This window comes from Scyliorhinus torazame, chromosome 4, assembly GCF_047496885.1.
Source record: "Scyliorhinus torazame isolate Kashiwa2021f chromosome 4, sScyTor2.1, whole genome shotgun sequence".
Lineage (NCBI taxonomy): Eukaryota > Metazoa > Chordata > Chondrichthyes > Carcharhiniformes > Scyliorhinidae > Scyliorhinus > Scyliorhinus torazame.
Genome location: NC_092710.1, coordinates 124,995,713 through 125,014,442, shown reverse-complemented (window position 1 = coordinate 125,014,442; position 18,730 = coordinate 124,995,713). Strand labels below are relative to the sequence as shown.

At 49.1% G+C, this 18,730-nt stretch overlaps 1 protein-coding gene across 4 annotated transcripts in view; it reads left to right on the top strand.

The window, feature by feature from the left end:
- The window catches only part of fbxo9 (F-box protein 9), a 122,568-nt gene that overhangs the window by 100,532 nt on the left and 3,306 nt on the right, over positions 1–18,730 (top strand). For 3 of the 4 annotated variants that reach the window (XM_072498594.1, XM_072498593.1, XM_072498595.1), the window contains 3 exons: positions 1,784–1,879; positions 4,807–4,903; positions 15,996–16,156. In XM_072498594.1, coding sequence (XP_072354695.1) covers positions 1,784–1,879; positions 4,807–4,903; positions 15,996–16,156 — 354 coding nt within the window. The remainder of the gene's footprint in view (positions 1–1,783; positions 1,880–4,806; positions 4,904–15,995; positions 16,157–18,730) is intronic. The other variant, XM_072498596.1, reaches the window with a different exon arrangement.

Below are 18,730 nucleotides of genomic sequence, written 5' to 3'. Positions count from 1 at the left end.
CTTGATGGGCCGAAAGACCTCCTTCTGCACTGTAAATTCTATGATTCTATATTTTCAGACAGTGGGAAATCAGACAAGCGCATTGGAGTAGTTAAGTCTCGAGGTAACTAAGGCATAGATGAGGATTCCAGCAGCAGATGAACATTATGTGGTGCCAATTGTAGTCCCCTTTTGCATCCTGTTTGATACCTCTTCCTCCTTCCCTCTCCATTTCCCCCTCCCTCTTACTCATGTCATTCCTCATGACTGATATGGTATCTGAGTCCCAGATCGCGCGCGCGCGTGTGTGTGTGGAGGGGGGGGCATTTATATTGCACCAATCATTTGCTTCGGATTTTCCAAAGTGTTTCACAGTCAATGACTTTTGAATTTTAATCAGTCTTGTTTCATTGGCGGGAAAAAGAAAGTCATGAGAACAAATTGAGGTATGAAAATTAAATGAGGCATTAGAATAGAAAAAGAAAACGGTGATACTGGTATGATGTCTTTATACATGGTTTACGGGGATAGAAGTAGCGGGAGTCATTTTATGTCTTTTTTGTTCATGAGCCCAGCATTTATTTAATTCATGAGACCAGGATTTATTGCTCATCCCTGATTGCTCTTGAGAAGGCTGTGGTAAGCTAATTTCTTAGTAGTAAAATAGAAGCAAGGAGGCAGAACAGTTGTGCTTTAACTTGAACTTAATTAGTTTTTGTTACTGTAGCAGGATTGGTTGGTTGTTTCAGTGTGTGAGCTGAAGATTTGGGAAACCGACCAAGACACCGAGTCGCTTCACTTGGTCTGCCAGAAGTTGCAAGTGTGAAAACTTTAAAATCCTTAATGTCCAATTTTTGACATTACCTAGTTTTAGATTGTCAATTCCTGGCACCACATAACATTGTAAATCTAGTGTCAGTTTGCAACTGAGAATTATAGAAGTAGCAGTTCGATTGGAGGGAGTCATGAGAAAAGAAAAATATTGAGTAAAATATTAAAATTGCTTGGCACAATATCCTGCAGAGAAAATTATTTGACGACTATGGATTTTTAAATTTTTTATTCTGTTTTGCCTCGTTATCTCAACAATCCCATTGTTTATAACTTTTGCTATTGTGTGACTTGCAGGATCTTTGAATAGATTTTGAATTCATTCATTTTCAGTGTGTTAACAACCATGTTTTTTCAATTTATTTGAGCAAAGTCTCTGCTGTTACTTGTGTTTTCACCCATGTGTTAAATTTCATATATTTTTTTTTAAAATATTTTTATTAGGGTATTTGCAATTTTTATAATAATAACAATAACAGCGACATAGACATGGCACAATAAACATTTCCACCCCCATCATAATCTTCATACCCCCCAACAATAAAACAACAGTCTGCCCCCCCGCCCTTTTTGGAATTCTGTTTCAGTTGACATTTTAATTTTCCCGAGAAAGTCGACGAACGGCTGCCACTTTCGGGTGAACCCTAACATTGACTCTCTTAAGGCAAACTTTATTTTCTCGAGACTAAGAGACCCAGCCATGTTCCTAACTCTGGTCTTTACACTGTTAAATTTCATATCTAATACCACATGACGCAGTTATTGTTTTGCATCTGATGCAAGATCCCATTTAAAATTTGTTCCTATTATGCAAATGGAAGTTGCAGTGGGAAATTCAGCGATTTCGCCTGATGATGTTGTATGTTGTTTTATTAAATAATGGACCTAACTTTGGTTTGCAGTGTACACATGCCTGTTGCGGATTCAGGATTTATAGTTATTGATCCTTGTTTGATATTTCTCATGTTACCAGATATCTGCGATTCTTCCCGGATAATCAGGTAATGATGCTGACTACGCCAGAGGATCCTCAGTCCATCATCCCCCGTTTATCCGCCAGATCTCCAAGGTATTAAATAATCAAGTGGTATTCAGATGTTCAGCGATCAGCCATATCACATGATTCTAAAAGGATGTTAATATTTACAGTCTGCACTGTAAGACAAATGTTCATATTGCATTGTTAATTCTGTGCACACTTAAGGAGAATTTTAACCTCAAAAAGCAAGCAAGAGGGTTTGGGTTAGGTATGGGAATTAAGTGTTAAAACCCGCCTCCATCCCACCCACTTGCGTTTTTAAAGGGAACAGCTGGCCAACCTACTTCAAGGAGGTGGCAGGAATAGTATTGGAAGGAGGCTGCGTGTCTCATTTGTATTCACCATTTGAAAGTTAATGATGGATGACTGGTGTTCTGGTCCCTGGAAACTCAGCAGCTAAACAAAGGAATAATAATAATCTTTATTATTGTCACAAGTAGGCTTACATTAACACTGCAATGAAGTTACTGTGAAAACCCCCTACGTCGCCGCACTCTGGTGCCTGTTTGGGTACACTAATTCAGAATATCCAAGTCACCGAACAATAGGGCTTCTGGATTAGGAGGTTACATGATTTTCCGCCTGCCAGCTGGATTCCAGCTTGCCTGCCTGGACAACCCCATGATCGGACAGCATCCCATTCCCCTGCCCTGCTGCCCTTCCCCCAAGTCTGCCGATTTCCTCCCACCCCACTAAAATGGCTGGGGTGCACCAGACTCCTCTCTGCCCAACAGCTAGCCAAACCTTTCCATCTTCTTGATCTCTGCACTCCATTGGCCTCCACTACACTCCCAGCCCCACATTCACCCTAAACATCAGTACTATCAAGTATCCCATGCAAAGTAAGAGGATGCATTATCATAACACCAAGGGTGTGTTACATGATGTCAGGCCTAAATTTTATTCCGTCAATCGAAGATAATAGGGAAAGTGTGAGACTTGTCGGAGATGCATGCCATGTATAAAACGTTTATGTACCACTCAACTTTCTACGGGGCTATACGCAGGCTAATAAGACCTTATAAGGAATTTAGCTCAAGCAGGATTAGAGGGTGGAGGAAGGAGATGGAAGAGAGTGCGATGAGGAGAGGAACAAGAATGGAAAGAAGAAGTAAAAGAGTGGAGGAATGACATGAGTAAGAGGAGGGAGGGGAAAATGAAGAGAGGAAAGGAGGAGAATGTATCAAACAGGATGCGAAAGGAGACTGCAATTGGAGTGACAGATGGTGGCCGGTTTCTGTTACATATGGAAAGGATTTAATAGTAAAATAATACATTTGGGAGGTGTGTGGTTGCTGGATCAAGCAGACCGCCACAGGAAAAGCATAAAGTCCAGGCAGGAGAAAGGCGATGCTTAACCAAGAATAGCATCATTGGGGGCTGAGAAACAGATTATCTACCAAAAGGAGTCATCGTAAGAAATATTCTGCAGGGTTGCCAGTCTTGGAGTGGACAGGATTGGATTGCTGTCACCAAAATGCAGTCGGGAGCGGGTGGATAGACACCCAAAATGGGCAGGGTGATTCCCCAAGAGTTGATATAATGACTGCTGCTCTTTTTGATTTATATTGATGACCTTGGGTATACAAGGCATAATTTCCAAGTATGCAGCTAAACTTGGATATGTGAGGAGGATCTTAGTTGAGGAAAAGAAATTGGTGAAATGAGCAGACACATGTCAGATACAATCTAATGCAGAGAAATGTGAAGTGACAGATTTCAGTAGGAAAATCAGTAGGAGTATCATCGAGCTAAATGGTTCAGTTTTAAGTGGCTAGATGGGCAGAGAGATCTGAACATGTATAGAAAGCCACAGTACAGAAGGAGGTCATTCAGCCCATCGAACCTGCACCGACCCTCCGAAAGAGCAACGTACCCCTGTCCACCCCGCCCTATCCCTGTAACCCCATAATGTAACCTGCACATTCCTCGACACTAAGGGCAACTTATCATGGCCAATACACCTAACCTGCATATCTTTGGACACATGTATGAAAATCCTTGAATGTGGCAAGGGAAGTAAGGATATGGGATCCTTGGCTTTATAAGTAGGTGCAGAAAGTACAAAAGCATGGAGGTTGTGCCAATGTTTTCTAAATTGTGGGTGCTACTCCAGCTCGAGCATATGCCCAAGTCTGAGCACCACAGTTCGGGGAAGATGTCAAATCCTTAGGGAGGGTGCAGAGGAGGTGTGTTAGAATGGTAGCAGGAATGCAGGACTTCAGTTACATGGAGTGACTGGCTACGGTGGGATCATTGGCCTTAGAGCAGCGAAGGTTATGGATATATTTAGTAAAAGTGTTCAAAATCATGGAAGGCGTTTGATTGAGTAAATAATGTGAAACTTTTCATTGACAGAAGAGCCAGTGACTAGAACACAGATTTAGGGCAATTGGCAGGAGAACCAGAAGCAACATAGGAAGGCATTTTTTAAAAAATTTTTTAAGGTGAGCTGTGATGATCTGGGAAGCATTATCTGAGAAGCGTTAACTATAGGGGCGGTGGAAGCCGATTCAATAGTAACTTTCAAAGTAATAATTGATAACTGCTTGAAGGCTTTGTAGGACTGGGGAAAAGGGCAGGAGGATGGAATTGACTGATCACACAGTCAAGATGGATCGAATGGCCATTTTCTGCGCCATATCTATGAAGTGATGGAATTTTGGGTAAACGCCTGACTTTTTCCTTTTGTGCATTTAGAGCATCCTTCTGTTCTACTGTTGAAGTATGACACAAATTAGTTTTAGAGATTTGCAACTTAAAATCTTTGCAGCCCATCAGGATGTTAAAGCAATGGTTGGAAAGTAGACAGACCTATTACTTGAAAACAAAAGTGTTTTTTAAAGTCAAATCACGTGCATGAGTTTCATTCGCCCTGACATGATTTATTAATTAATCTCATGAAATTTTTGAGGGGGGAAGTCTTATTCATGAGCATGCTTTCTACTTCACCTTAGGATGGATGCTGTTCTCTTTGGTCATTATCGTCTCTCACAAGAAACGGATAACCAAACCAAAGTATTTGTTGTCCTGGCTAAGAAGAAGAAGGAGGAGGTGAGTGACTGGAGATTGTATCATTCTACACATAAATAACAGAAAATGATTTTTAGAAACCAATGGATGTGGCATAAATTTTAATTTCCTTCAAAAAGTGGTTGCATAACTTCTTGATTTGAGAAACAAAAATTAAGAAATATTCTAAGTAAAGAGTAGTTGGAAACTTCAAAATTTTCTTAAGAGACAGTGAACACAATGGATCATTGGACAAATCCTCAGTGCGGTGTTGCTCTCATGGAAGAGTAAAAAGGTCTCCAATTCAGTCCCTTTCTGTGTTAATGTAGGTGGTATCTGATGGAACAACTGGGCTATATTTATTCTCATTGTTAGATTCGGAAAGTCAGCCTCTATATTCCAAATCATGAACTTTCTATGCCTAGAAGTGTCTTCAATGTTCAGATTAGTTACACGATGGCAATGACAATAATAAAGCATCAAACCATTGGATAGAATTCCTTTAGATTGACTAACCTGACTACTCTGCTACTTGAACGTTATTTTTGAAAATGATAGTAACTGGAAACGTAGAGACTACAGTTAGGAATTTCTTTTCAGTATTTCATGATCTACTGCTGTTAATTCCTCCGAGGTGCGGCAGACATGTGGGGTGGGATTTTCCCAAAAAATGATTACGTGTAATTTTGGCTGGGAAACTCTGCTATTCGTGCCGCCGCGGTACGATCCGGATCGCGATCTTCATCCACTTGGTCAAATTTGTTCCCGCCACCACATGCAACAAACGCACCTGAGTCACCAGGCATCTGATTCGCACACCCCAGGGATCAGCTGAGCAGTTCAATCAACGGGGCGCTGTATTTAAATGGATCCTCAGCACTCCCTTTCAGTCAAGCCGAAGGATGGCAGCAAGAAGACTCCGCACATAGATTATTGGAGAGTTTATTGGAGGGGGCCCTCACCGGACCTTTCGATGCCGTGGAGGAGAAGCAGGTCACAATATGGCCACGTGTTGGCAGAAGACTACCCAAGCAATATCACCAATCCCACCTGGGAGGCGGTGGCAACAGTTGAGTGCAAGCAACGTGACCAGGAGGACCGGGGTGCTCTGCTGAAAAAGATGAATGGCCTCTTACATGTGTACGGGTGAGTTACCACATGTCTGTCCCTGCATTCATCCCTTCTGTCACTCCTAGAAACCCACGCAGCCTCCCAACACCCAACCTCCCAGCATTATCCTCAAAACCCCGCGGAACTCCTCATCACAACCCCTTTCTGCCTAACCACGGTGTCCATGAATGCCAATTGTCCCTGCCCCACCAGGCATCCAGCTCACAATGTTGCTTTGTGTTCCCGCAGAAGACGTTGTCCACAACCGGAGGGGAAGGGAGAAGACGGATGGGTGCATGCCCGAGCTCTGAATCCTCACTCCCTTCGAGGAGAGGGCAATCGAGCTCACTGGGGATGGCCAGAAGTGTGCTATCACCAACAGCGGGGTTGGCCTGCCGCCCCGATGTCCGGGTCTACTGCACCTTCATCCCGATGACCTGTCTCAAGTGAGTTATATGCTCAAACATAGGCAGAGCCAGGAAATCCAGGAGAGGGTGTCAGTGACATTTGTGCTAATGTAAGGCCGATTGGAGGAGTCCCAAAGCCTTCAGTCGCAGCAGATATTGCCGGCATTGCATCAGAGCCATAACTGGCCGAGTCCAAGGAATGGCTCAGTCTCTAAGGACCATGGATGAGGACGGTAAGAGTATGGTTCAGGCACAGAGGTCCATTACTGAGGGCTTTAACACCATGGTGTCGAAGTGGTCAAGCCGCCAAGACCCTCTGGACACGCTGCTTGGAGTCGGCAGTCGGTACTATGTGTGTCTAACGGAGGTGGGTACGCGGCTTCCCTCCCGATAGGGAATCCAGTGCCGGGTTCAAGTCTTTCGTGCTACCCAATTGGCCGTCAAGGGGAAGGGGCACAACACACGCACAGGAACTGGCGGGCCTCCAGGACTGGCAGAACCAGATGATGTTGAGGCTTCTGGATTTCACTCCAGCTGTCCCTCCACAGGCCACAGATTAATCATGATCTCATTAAATGGTGGGACAGGTGCAAGGGCTGAATGGCCTACTCCTGTTCCTATCCAAATGAGTCACCAAGGGGCCCATGTGCACCCCAAGGAAGGAGGAAGCACTGGAATCTATGCTGGGGCCTTCCACCAAGGTGAGTCTGGCAGTCTCCAGCCTTTCTGAATCCTCTTTCCTGACACCGGCACAGTTCGGAGGCAGCGGACAGAACAGGGTGCCGCAGCCACACCAGTGACACCTGAAAGCTGGCCGGACACCTCCAGGTCCAGGCCCTCCAGAGAACACCAGCTCAGGGCATCTCAGGCTTCAGGGCAAGAAAGGCAGCAGGCCACCTCCATTTCTTTTTTAAAATATATATTTAATCAAATTTTCAACCATTTTCAACAAAACACTCCAACCAGAAGAAAAAAGAATACAGCACAAAACAAGCAAAATTATACATGAGGATTCCAACAAAATACAATAACCCCCATTTAACAAATAAACACGCAAGTAAGGAAAACGCCTCACTCTAACCTAAACAAACAGAAAAACCAAACACTCTTCCCCCGCCCCGGGTCGTTGCTGTTTCGACCTCCACCTAATGTTCCGCGAGAAAGTCGAGGAACTGTTGCCACCGCCTAGAGAACCCCTGCACAGACCCTCGCAAGGCAAACTTTATCCTTTCCAGCTTGATGAACCCTGCCATATCATTAATCCAAGCTTCCATGCTTGGGGGCTTCGCATCCCTCCACATTAGTAGGATCCTCCACCGGGCTACCAGGGACGCAAAGGCCAGAACACCGGCCTCTTTCGGCTCCTGCACTCCCGGCTTGTCCGATACCCCAAATAATGCTATCCCCCAGCTCGGCTTGACTCGAGTGTTCACCACTTTGGACATAGTCCTCGCAAAGCCCCTCCAGAACCCCTCCAGCACCGGGCATGTCTAGAACATGTGGGCGTGATTTGCTGGGCTCCCCGAGCACCTCACACACCTGCCCTCCACCCCAAAAAACCTACTCCTCCTCGCCCGTCATATGCACCCTATGGACAGCTTTGAATTGTATTAGGCTGAGCCTGGCACAAGAAGAGGAAGAATTAACCCTACTCAGGGCATCAGCCCACAGATCTTCATCCAGCTCCTCCTCCCACTTACCCTTTAACTTCTCCTGCAGTTCCTGATAGATCACTGAGATCTTGCCTTCTCCGACCCATACACCCAAAATCACTCTGTCCTGAATCCTTCGTGCTGGGAGCAGCGGAAATTCCCTCACGTGCCGTCTCACAAACGCCCTCACTTGCATGTACCCAAAAGCATTCCCGGGAGGTAACCCAAATTTCTCCTCTAGCGCCCCTAGACTCGCAAAAGTCCCATTGATGAATAGGTCCCCCATTCTTTTAATCCCAGCCCGATGCCAACTCAGAAACCCCCTATCCATCCTACTCGGAACAAATCTGTGGTTCGCTTGTATCAGGGACCAGACCGAGGCCCCCACCTTGCCCCTATGTCGCCTCCACTGCTCCCAGATCTTCAGAGTCGCCGCCACCACCAGACTCGTGGTGTACCTTGTCGGCGGAAGTGGCAACAGTGCTGTCACCAGTGCCCCCAGACTCGTACCCACACAAGACGCCACCTCTAGCATCTTCCACGCCGCCCCCTCCCCCTCCATTACCCACTTACGGATATCGCCACATTAGCTGCCCAATAACAGCCACATAGATTCGGCAGCGCCAGTCCCCCCCTGTCCCTGCTACTCTCTAAAAACACCCTCTTCACCCTCTGGGTCTTATTCGCCCATACAAATTCCATAATACTCCTGCTTACCCGTTCTAAAAAAAGCCTTGGGGATTAGGATGGGCAGGCACTGGAACACAAACAGGAACCTCGGGAGGACCGTCATCTTGACCGACTGTACCCTACCCGCCAGGGAAAATGGCAGCATATCCCATCTCTTGAAGTCCTCCTCCATCTGTTCCACCAACTGTGTCAAATTGAGCTTGTGCAGGGCCCCCAGCTCCTAGCTACCTGGATCCCCAGGTATCGGAAGCTCCTCTCCGCCCTCTTCAGCGGTAGCTCGTCTATCCCCCTTCCCTGGTCCCCCGAATGCACCACAAAGAGCTCACTCTTCCCCACGTTGAGCTTATAGCCCGAGAAGTCTCCAAACTCCCCAAGGATCTGCATAACCTCCGCCATCCCCTCCATTGGGTCTGCAACATATAGCAACAGGTCATCAGCATATAACGACACCTGGTGTTCCTCCTTCCCCCCCCCCCCCCCCAGACCAATCCCCTCCAGTTCCTAGACTCCCTCAATGCCGTGGCCAGAGGCTCAATTGCCAGTGCAAACAACAAGGGGGATAAGGGACACCCCTGCCTCGTCCCACGGTACAACCTAAAGTACTCCGACCTCCGCCGGTTCGTAGCCACACTCGCCCTGGGGCCCTATATAACAGCCTGACCCATCTTATGAACCCTTCCCCAAACCCAAACCTCCCAAGCACTTCCCAGAGATACTCCCACGCCACCCGATCAAAGGCCTTCTCCGCGTCCATAGCCGCCACTACCTCCACTTCCCCCTCCACCGAGGGCATCATGATCACATTTAAGAGCCTCCGCACATTCGTGTCTAACTGCCTGCCCTTCACAAACCCCGTTTGGTCCTCATGGATCACCCCTGGGACACAGTCCTCAATCCTCGTAGCCAGCACCTTCGCCAACAACTTAGCGTCTACATTGTGGAGTGAAATCGGCCTATACGATCCACATTGCAATGGATCCTTATCCCGCTACAAAATCAACTAGATCGGCGCCCGGGACATTGTCGGGGACAAGGTCCCCTCCTCCCTCGCCTCATTGAAGGTTCTCACCAGCAACGGGCCCAGCAGGTCCACATACTTCCTGTAAAATTCAACCGGGAACCCATCCAGTCCTGGGGCCTTCCCCGCCTGCGTGCTCCCCAATCCTTTAACCAGCTCCTCCAGCCCAATCGGCACCCCCAAACCAGCCACCTGCTCCTCCCCCACGCTCAGGAACCTCAGTTAGTCCAAGAATCGCCGCACCCCCCCCCCCCTTTCCGGGGGCTCAGACCTATACAGATCCCCATAAAAGTCCCTAAATATCTAATTTATTCTCACCGCACTCCGCACCGTATTCCTCCCTCTATCTCTAATTCCACCAATCTCCCTCGCTGCCTCTCTCTTACGAAGCTGATGTGCCAGCATCCAGCTTGCCTTCTCCCCGTACTCATATACCGCCCCCCTGCGCTTTCCTCCACTGCGCCACTGCTTTTCCCGTGGTCAATAGATCAAATTCCATTTGGAGGTTTCGTCGCTCCCTAAGCAGCCCCTCCTCGGGGGCCTCTGCATAGCTCCTGTCCACCCTTAATATCCCCCCACCAATCTCTCCCTCTCCCTCCTCTCTTTCTGCTCCCTACAGGCCCTAATGGAAATTAGCTCTCTGCTAACCACCGCCTTCAGAGCCTCCCAGACTACAACCACCTGCACCTCCCCATTGGCGTTGGCCTCCATGTATCTTTGAATACACCCCCGCACCCGCCCGCACACCCTCATCTGCCAACAGTTCCACATCGAGATGCCACAACGGGCTCTGGTGCCTCTCCTCCCCCACCTCCAGCTCCACCCAATGCGGGGCATGATCTGAGATGGCTATAGCTGAATATTCCGTTCCCTCCACTTTCGGGATTAGTGCCCTACTCACTATAAGGAAATCTATCCGGGAATAGGCTTTATGGACGTGGGAGAAAAAAGCAAATTCTCTGGCCACCGGCCTGCCAAACCTCCACGGCTCCACTCCCCCATCTGGTCCATAAACCCCCTGAGCACCTTGGCCGCAGCCGGCCTCTTACCCGTCCTGGATCTGGAACGGTCCAGTGCTGGATCCATCACCGTGTTGAAGTCGTCGTCGTCCCCCCGCCCCATTATCAAGCTCCCTGCCTCCAGATCCGGGATCCGACCCAACATGCATTTCATAAATCCGGCATCATCCCAATTCGGTGCATATACGTTCACCAGTACCACCCGCGTCCCCTGCAACCTACCACTCACCATCACGTATCGACCTCCATTATCCGCCACAATATTCATCGCCTCAAACGACTCCCGCTTCCCCACCAGTATCGCAACCTCTCTATTCTTCGCATCCAGCCCCGAGTGAAAGACCTGCCCTACCCATCCCTTTCTCAGCCTGACCAGATCTGCCACCTTCACGTGTGTCTCCTGGAGCATGACCACATCTGCCTTCAGTCCCTTTAAGTGCGCGAACACCCGGGCCCTCTTGACCAGCCCATTCAGGCCCCTCCCATTCCATGTTAGCAGCCGGATCAGGGGGGCTACTCGCCCATCCCCCCTGTCGACTAGCCATCCTCTTTTTTTTTTTTTAGGCCAGCCACGTGCCCGTGCCTCCCGCACCCTCCAGTCCCCTAGGCGGCGGACCCCCGCCCCGACTCCCTCTTTTACCTCCAGCTCCCCTTTGGCCGATACAGCAACAACCCAGTTCCCCCCACCCCCATCCCCCAGCCAGATCACCGTCCAGCCATTTTGCACCCCCCATTGCACTCCTGTAAGTCAGCTGACTCCTGCTGACCCCGGCCACTCCTGCCATTCCAACGATCCCCCAGTGTGGGAATCCCCCCACCTCCCCCTGTCGATCAATGTGCGCTCTCCTCCAGCACCACCCTTTCCCCCCCCAGGCCCTGCCCCTCCCTTCCTTGGGGCGCGAAAACGCCCGCGCTTTCCATCCGAGCCGGCCCCGCCCCCTATGGTGCAGCTCCTATTTCTGCAACCTCGCCCCAGCTCCCCAACCCTGGGCTTCCAAACCCCCTTCATCAGCGGGGACCTGCCCCTACAGTACTGGCGCTCACACAGTCCCCACATCATATCCACTCACCCCTTCCCATTTCCCCTCTTCCCAACCTGAAACCAGAAGAAGAAATGAAATGAAAATCGCTTATTGTCACAAATAGGCTTCAATGAAGTTACTGTGAAAAGCCCCTAGTCGCCACATTCCGGCGCCTGTTCGGGGAGGCTGGTACGGGAATCGAACCTTGCTTCTGGCCTGGCTTGGTCTGCTTTAAAAGCCAGCGATTTAGCCCAGTGTGCTAAACACCCCCAAAATACAGTAAACACCCCCCCCCACAACAAACCATCAGTTCGAGTCCAGCTTTTCAGTCTGAATAAAGGTCCATGCCTCATCTGGCGTCTCAAAATAGCAGTGACGGTCCTGAAATGTGACCCACAATGGCGCTGGCTGCAGCATTCCAAACTTCACCCCCTTCCGATGGAGAACCGCCTTGGCCCGATTAAAACCAGCCCTATTCTTGGCCACCTCCGCACTACAGTAGTAGACACGGATCTCCGTATCCTCCCACCTGCTGCTCCGTTCTTTCTTCGCCCATCTCAGGACGCACGCTCTGTCCATAAAGCAGTGGAACCTCACCACTACAGCCCTTGGCGGCTCGTTGGCTTTAGGCCTCCTTGCCAGGAGTCGATGAGCCCCATCCAACTCCAGGGGCCTCGGGAAAGCTTGTTGCTAACTTTTGGTTGGCTCTTAATTCGTAATTTGCTCTGTTTGTTTAACCTTTGCTCTAGAGTCGCCAGGTATCTTTATGATACTGCCGCGAGGTTCAAGTTCAAGTAATGATCAATAACTCAACACACCAATTAGTAAGATTCAAATCAAAACACATTTATTATACACAGTAAATCACTACTCATGCATAAACTCTACTTTCTAGACTGTTCCAATCACTAAAAGGCCTATACTTGGCTTCGGACTGGCCCACCAGGTCAGGGGAACAAATGGCCTTTCGTTCAGGCCCTGAGTCTGCAGGATTCAAAAGCTGGTATGGACTGGTACCTAGGAGCGCCTATCTCGTAGCGAGCGTTGACTTGAGACTTACTTGGTTGGCGGCAGCTGAGACAGGTCCCTCTCACGGGTTGATTTAAGTTGCTGAGTGACCCTGCCGAAGAAGGACGATTTGAACTTGGGGGCTTTACTTTATAGTCCCCAGGGGCTTCCCACCCATCGGGGGGGACCCCGTATCTGGTTCCAAGTGATTGGACTGCGTTCCGATCACTTGGATCGATTTCTCCAATACTGGAGTTGTTCCCTGATCGTTGGGCGGTCCCTAAATGTCCGTTGGCCTTCCTTTGTCTTGGCTCCTGTTGGCGCCAAGGAGTCTGGCTTGTCTTTATTCACCTTAACTGTTGCCATTGTGCCTTGGAATCGCTCATTACTATGCAGATGGCTGCTGGTTTCCGTGCTGTCTGGTTGTTTTGCAGATTCCAATATACATGATTTCTGCACTTGCTAGTCTTTGCCGGTGTTGGCTGAATTTCCCTTCAGCCTTTGCGGTTCTCCATTTTAACTCGGGAAGTGGCCAACCCAGGTGGCTACAAGCTCCCGCGCCCATCAGAGTGTTGAGCATTGTAACTAAATATGCCCCAGCGTCGGACCCCTCCACTCCTTCAGGGAGACCCAGAATCCGAAGATTAGGCCACCTCCATTTCTGATGTGTATCCTGGGAATACACCGAGACATAGTGGTAGGCCTTGCAAGATTGAAGGAGCTCTAGGAGCACAGAATGGGCATGGGTGAAGTTAGGCACCAGTAATTAAAGTTAGTGTCACTATCACTCGTCACCAAAATGAAATCCTTTAAAGTTCAAAACCTCAATTTCTTTGACCCCTCTCCCACTGGGAAAGGTCATCATCCCATCTGAACTCTTCCCATATGTCCTCATACATGAGCGAACTGTTAAACATAATGACACCCATAGTGACAGACTTCCTGGAATGTCTCTGCCATCACTCTGAACTCTTCACCTTGCTGCCTCTCCCTCTTTGGAACTGCAAAAGTAAGAAATGTACCCCTGACCCTCACAGACATGAGCCTGGCAATTGGTGTTCGGTCAACAGACAGACAGGAGTCAGACATGAGCAGAAGCTGAGGAGCATCTCAGCTTTCCTCACTGTGGGTCATCATCACCCTCCTGCCTTGGCATGAGACTTAAGAACATGAACAATCCAGGCCCAACACCCTGATCAGATGTTAGTTAACCCTTCAGTTGGGGGGTGGGGGCGGAGCGGAAGCGGGGGAGCTGTACTGAAGGATTCCACCAGAACAGTCAAGGCAGCTGAAGCGATACCAACATCAGGATACCAATGCACCGCTCTAGAACAGACCAGGTAGCACTGTGAGCCTCATTATACCGGTACCTCGCATTGTTCTCGGGCCTCTGCACTGGCGTCATCAGCCAAGAGCTCAGTGGGTAATCCTTGTCCCCCACGAACCATCCCGACTGTCTGGAGCTGTTCTCGAAGAGCCTGGTCATCTGTGACTGCCCCAAGACAAAAGTGTTACGTCTTCTCCCAGGGAATCGTGCACAGACATGCATAATGTTCACACGGTCATCGCACAAGAGCTAAACATTAAGGGAGTGGAACCCCTTCCAATTAATAAAGGAGACTCCCTGATGCCACACTGCTCTTTGCGCCACACTAATTCCATCGATAAGCCCCCTGGACCTGTGGGAGTCCAGCAATGGCTGCAAAGCCCACAGCTCTCTCAGCCCGATGAGCCTCGCCAAGTTCGAACTTGGAAGTATTCCAAGGCCCAAGCATGCAGAGCATCTGTAACCTCGCAGATGCATTGATGGGCTGATTGCGATATTTCACATAGGTCACTGGTTGAGCCCTGGAACGAGGCACAGGTGCTGCACTGTCTCCTTGCGGTATACGGTGTCCGGCTCCATGAAGGACAACCAGCTCCTGTAAACCCTTGATCTCCTTCTCCTGTGCCTTCAAGACCCTCCTTCAACCTGATGGGCGGTCAGCCCTTGAGCCTACCCAGGCGTCCGCTACCCTCCTGGTGCTGCATCCTCCCTGGGGTTGCACAACTGGAGTCTGTCCTCTTCCAACATGATCAGTATACTGGCCTATTTCACAGGCTCCATCCCGTAAAATAACAGAACTCTGGGAGGGATGAGAGAAGAGACAGTCAGGTTGGTGTTCCATCCCATTATCCTCAAAGCCTCCCAACACCCATTACCCTCCTGGTCCTGGAAGCTGTTATACCTTCACCGTCTCCAGCTGCCAGAGCTAACTTGGATGTCTACATCATTGCTTGACCAGCCACGGTGTCTACCCTTGCCCTCCGAGTCGCCAATGGGCTTGCGTCTGGTCATTTGCTCCCTTTTGTATCACAGCTCTTGGGTCTCCAGCAGGTGGGTTCAATGACCCCCCTTCCATCATCCGGGTCAACTGAATGCCCATTTGATCCTTGAGAATCTTGCATCCGCCAGGCCATTCGGGTGGTCGCAGCTGCAAAGTTCAGTACATTCCCTCCAGATGTCTTGCACCCAACCTTCATCCCTTGTCACAACTCCTCTCCTTACGTTTGAGACTGTGGACGACTGACATTGGTGAGGGTCAAATGATGGCACACGGCAGGCTTCATGGCAGAGCACACCAACCGCAAACCCCATCCCGGGAGAGACCCCTGACCTGCCCCCTCACCCCTGACCTGCACCTCTTCTTCCACGGCCATCGCTAATTATATCACAATTAATTCAAATCAGGATCTCGCCCTTCTTGACTGACAGCCTGATTCGGTCAGCGACATGGATACAGGAAGGTCGTGTTCAGAGGTTTCGCGGGCACAAATCCCGTTTTTAGCCTCTCACGAGATTTGGAGGCCATAACGGGATATACGCCCATGACGAACAGGCCCAGAAAACTTTGCCCGTGATTTCAGCTGGACGTGTGCGGTGACTAAGCTGGGATAGCTTTGAGGAAACTCCCAGCCGAGGAAGAGAGTAAAAATAATTGATATGTTATATTCCTTTTAATTTTATATCATTGCAAATATTAATCTTTTTTTAAATGACCTTATTCTGGTTGTCATAATCAGGAATTGGTTGTCAGGAATCTGGTTGTCAGGAATTATTGCAGTTTTAAAAAAAATGGAAAATATAAATCGGCATTTCTCTCCTTATTTGAAGGAAGTGTTGATTTAAAAAGTAAAAACGTGAATTGTTCTCTCCTTTGTGCAACAGAAAACTGCAGAGTATCAGAAATATAGATATCACCGGCGTACTCTTGCTTCTGCTCCTGAGACAGAGCACAGTTTTCATGTGGGATTACAGCTGTGTTCCAGTGGTCGACAGCGATTTAACAAACTCGTTTGGCTTCACCACTCATGCCTGAATACCTATAAGTGAGTTTTAAAGAGTGTATTGCTGTAATAATTGATATAATTTTAGAATCCTTAATGTGGCTATTTTAAGCAGTCTGCCTCTTGAGAGACTTATCACTCGAAAGCACTGACTCTCCCTGGGATGTGATTCCATGCGATCCGCTGCCTACCAGTAAGTCTGTGTTTCTCACCAGTGCATCTAGGCAGTTAGTGGGCTACTCACCAAAGATTGAAAGACAAAGGCATGATCCTGTACTTACCTGACATACTGTAACTGATGTCCGCATAGCAGAAGTCACCGGACATGATGATATGAGATCCAACATTGTAAAATGCTTCTTTTTCCAGAAGATGTAATTTATTCTGCCCTAAAAACTCAGATCTGTAATGTTTTTCACCAACAACTAGAGTGAGCCAACTTCACCAAGAATTAAAATGCCTGTTAAACAAGTTCCCATGATACCAGAAGATCCTAAGTCCCGGGCAGGGGGTCAAACAGCCCTGGGTTATGGGTGGTGGCGGGGGGCAAGTCAGCCCGAAGTCACAGGCGTGGGGGTCAGTCAGTCCTGAGTCTGGGACATGGGGTGGGTCAGTAAATCCCAAATATCAGGTGAGTGGTCTGACGGCAACCCTGGAAGGGGGTGGTGCTGAAAACAGACTGTTGAGTGAGTGGTGTAAGGGAGAGGAGCTATTGGGTGAGTGGGGAAGAGGGACTGCTGAATGAACCTTTGGTTGGGGGTGTGGCGGGGGAGTATCTTGTGTTTGTGTGGTATGTGCTTTGAGGAGTGTCAATAGGTCAAGGTGGTAGAATGTGTGTAAAAGTTTTTGTGGAATGTTGAAATGAGCCCCATCCACCCTGCATCTGTTTCGCCAGCACCCTGGCCCCCTGTTGTGGAAATGTCCCTTATTTTATTTCCTCAGTCAGTTACCCTGCAGCTCAATGGTAATTTGTGGTTGAGAGAAATTTATGAATGCATGTGGAAGCTGACTTTGCAAACCATACTGCAGGAAACTACCTGGATGAAAGGGTAGGGGCACAAGAATCAATCATTGAGGAACTCCAGGGTGACTATTTGGAGCAGGACGGGAAACCAGTTTTGAAGGTGTGCTGGATGCATGGGGACAGTTGAAAGTGGGGCCATTTTAGGAGTTCCATGGAGTTGTGAAACAAAAGAAGATGGCATAGATGTCAAACATAGCAAATATGTCAGGAAAGATGAGCATGGAAAATGCCACATTTTCAAGTCTCCGTATATAATTTGAGACTTTAACCAAGGGACTTTAGATGTGAACAAGCTTTAATGTCAGGAGCGCAGCCCTGTAAAGATGATGCAGCTTTTCATGAACATTAAATCTGTACATGATACAGGTACAAGCTGCGTGTCGACCTTGCTCCTCTTAATCTCACTTTCAGGTCAGGGGCGGAATTCTCCGCAATCGGAGCGATGTCCGCCGACCGGCGCCAAAAACGGCGCGGATCAGTCCGGCATCGCGCCGCCCCAAAGGTGCGGAATCCTCCGCATCTTGAGCGGCCGAGCCCTAACCTTGAGGGGCTAGGCCTGCGCCGGACTGATTTCCGCCCCGCCAGCTGGCTGGAAAGGCCTTTGGTGCCCCGCCAGCTGGCGCGAAACTGACTTTGCCGGGCGGCGCATGCGCGGGAGTGTCAGCGGCCGCTCACGGCATCCCCGCGCATGCGCAGTGGAGGGGGTCTCTTCCGCCTCTGCCATGGTGGAGACTGTGGCAAAGGCGGAAGGAAAAGAGTGCCCCCACGCGGATCGGTGGCCAGGCCACCGTGGGGGCACCCCCCCGGGGCCAGATAGCCCCACGCCTCCCCCCAGGACCCCGGAGCCCGCCCGCACCGCCTTGTCCCGCCGGTAAGAGAGATGGTTTAATCCACGCCGGCGGAACAGGCATTCCAGCAGCGGGCCTTCGGCCCATCCGGGCTGGAGAATCGTCTCGGGGGGGGGGGGGGGGGGGCGCCAACCGGCGCGGCGCGATTCCCGCCCCCGCCGAATATCCGGTGCCGGAGAATTCGGCTACTGCCGGGGGCGGGATTCACGCCAGCCCCCGGCGATTCTCTGACCCAGCGGGGGGGTCAGAGAATCTCGCCCATGGTACTTACTTCAGATTCGGGATGTGTTTGCTCTGCAACTGCAGGGTTAGTGTGGTTACACCAGAGATTGAAATGTACAAATACATTTGCAAATGCAAGAGCTTATATCTTGTAAATTAATTTTAAGAGAACTGGTTCAAGATTTTTTTTGCAATACAGTTTGGAATTCAAAAGGTTTTGTATGTAAGATGTCAAAGTGGAAGTTGCTGGCCAAATTGTACATCCCAGATAATTTATTTTGTTTAACCACATTCCAGTAATTATTGTCTCTGAACATGTTTACAACTGATTACGATCCTGTTCCTTGGATGCTGACATTTATTTTCTCTTGAGTGCTAATGTAAGAACTTTTGTGTTCAGAATACATGTAACAATTTTATTTGTACAATGACATGGCAACCGGTTCTTTTACTGTATCATGTGTTCTATACAATTAACTGCAATTGTTTGCTACGTGACTCAAATTTACCACAATCAGTGGG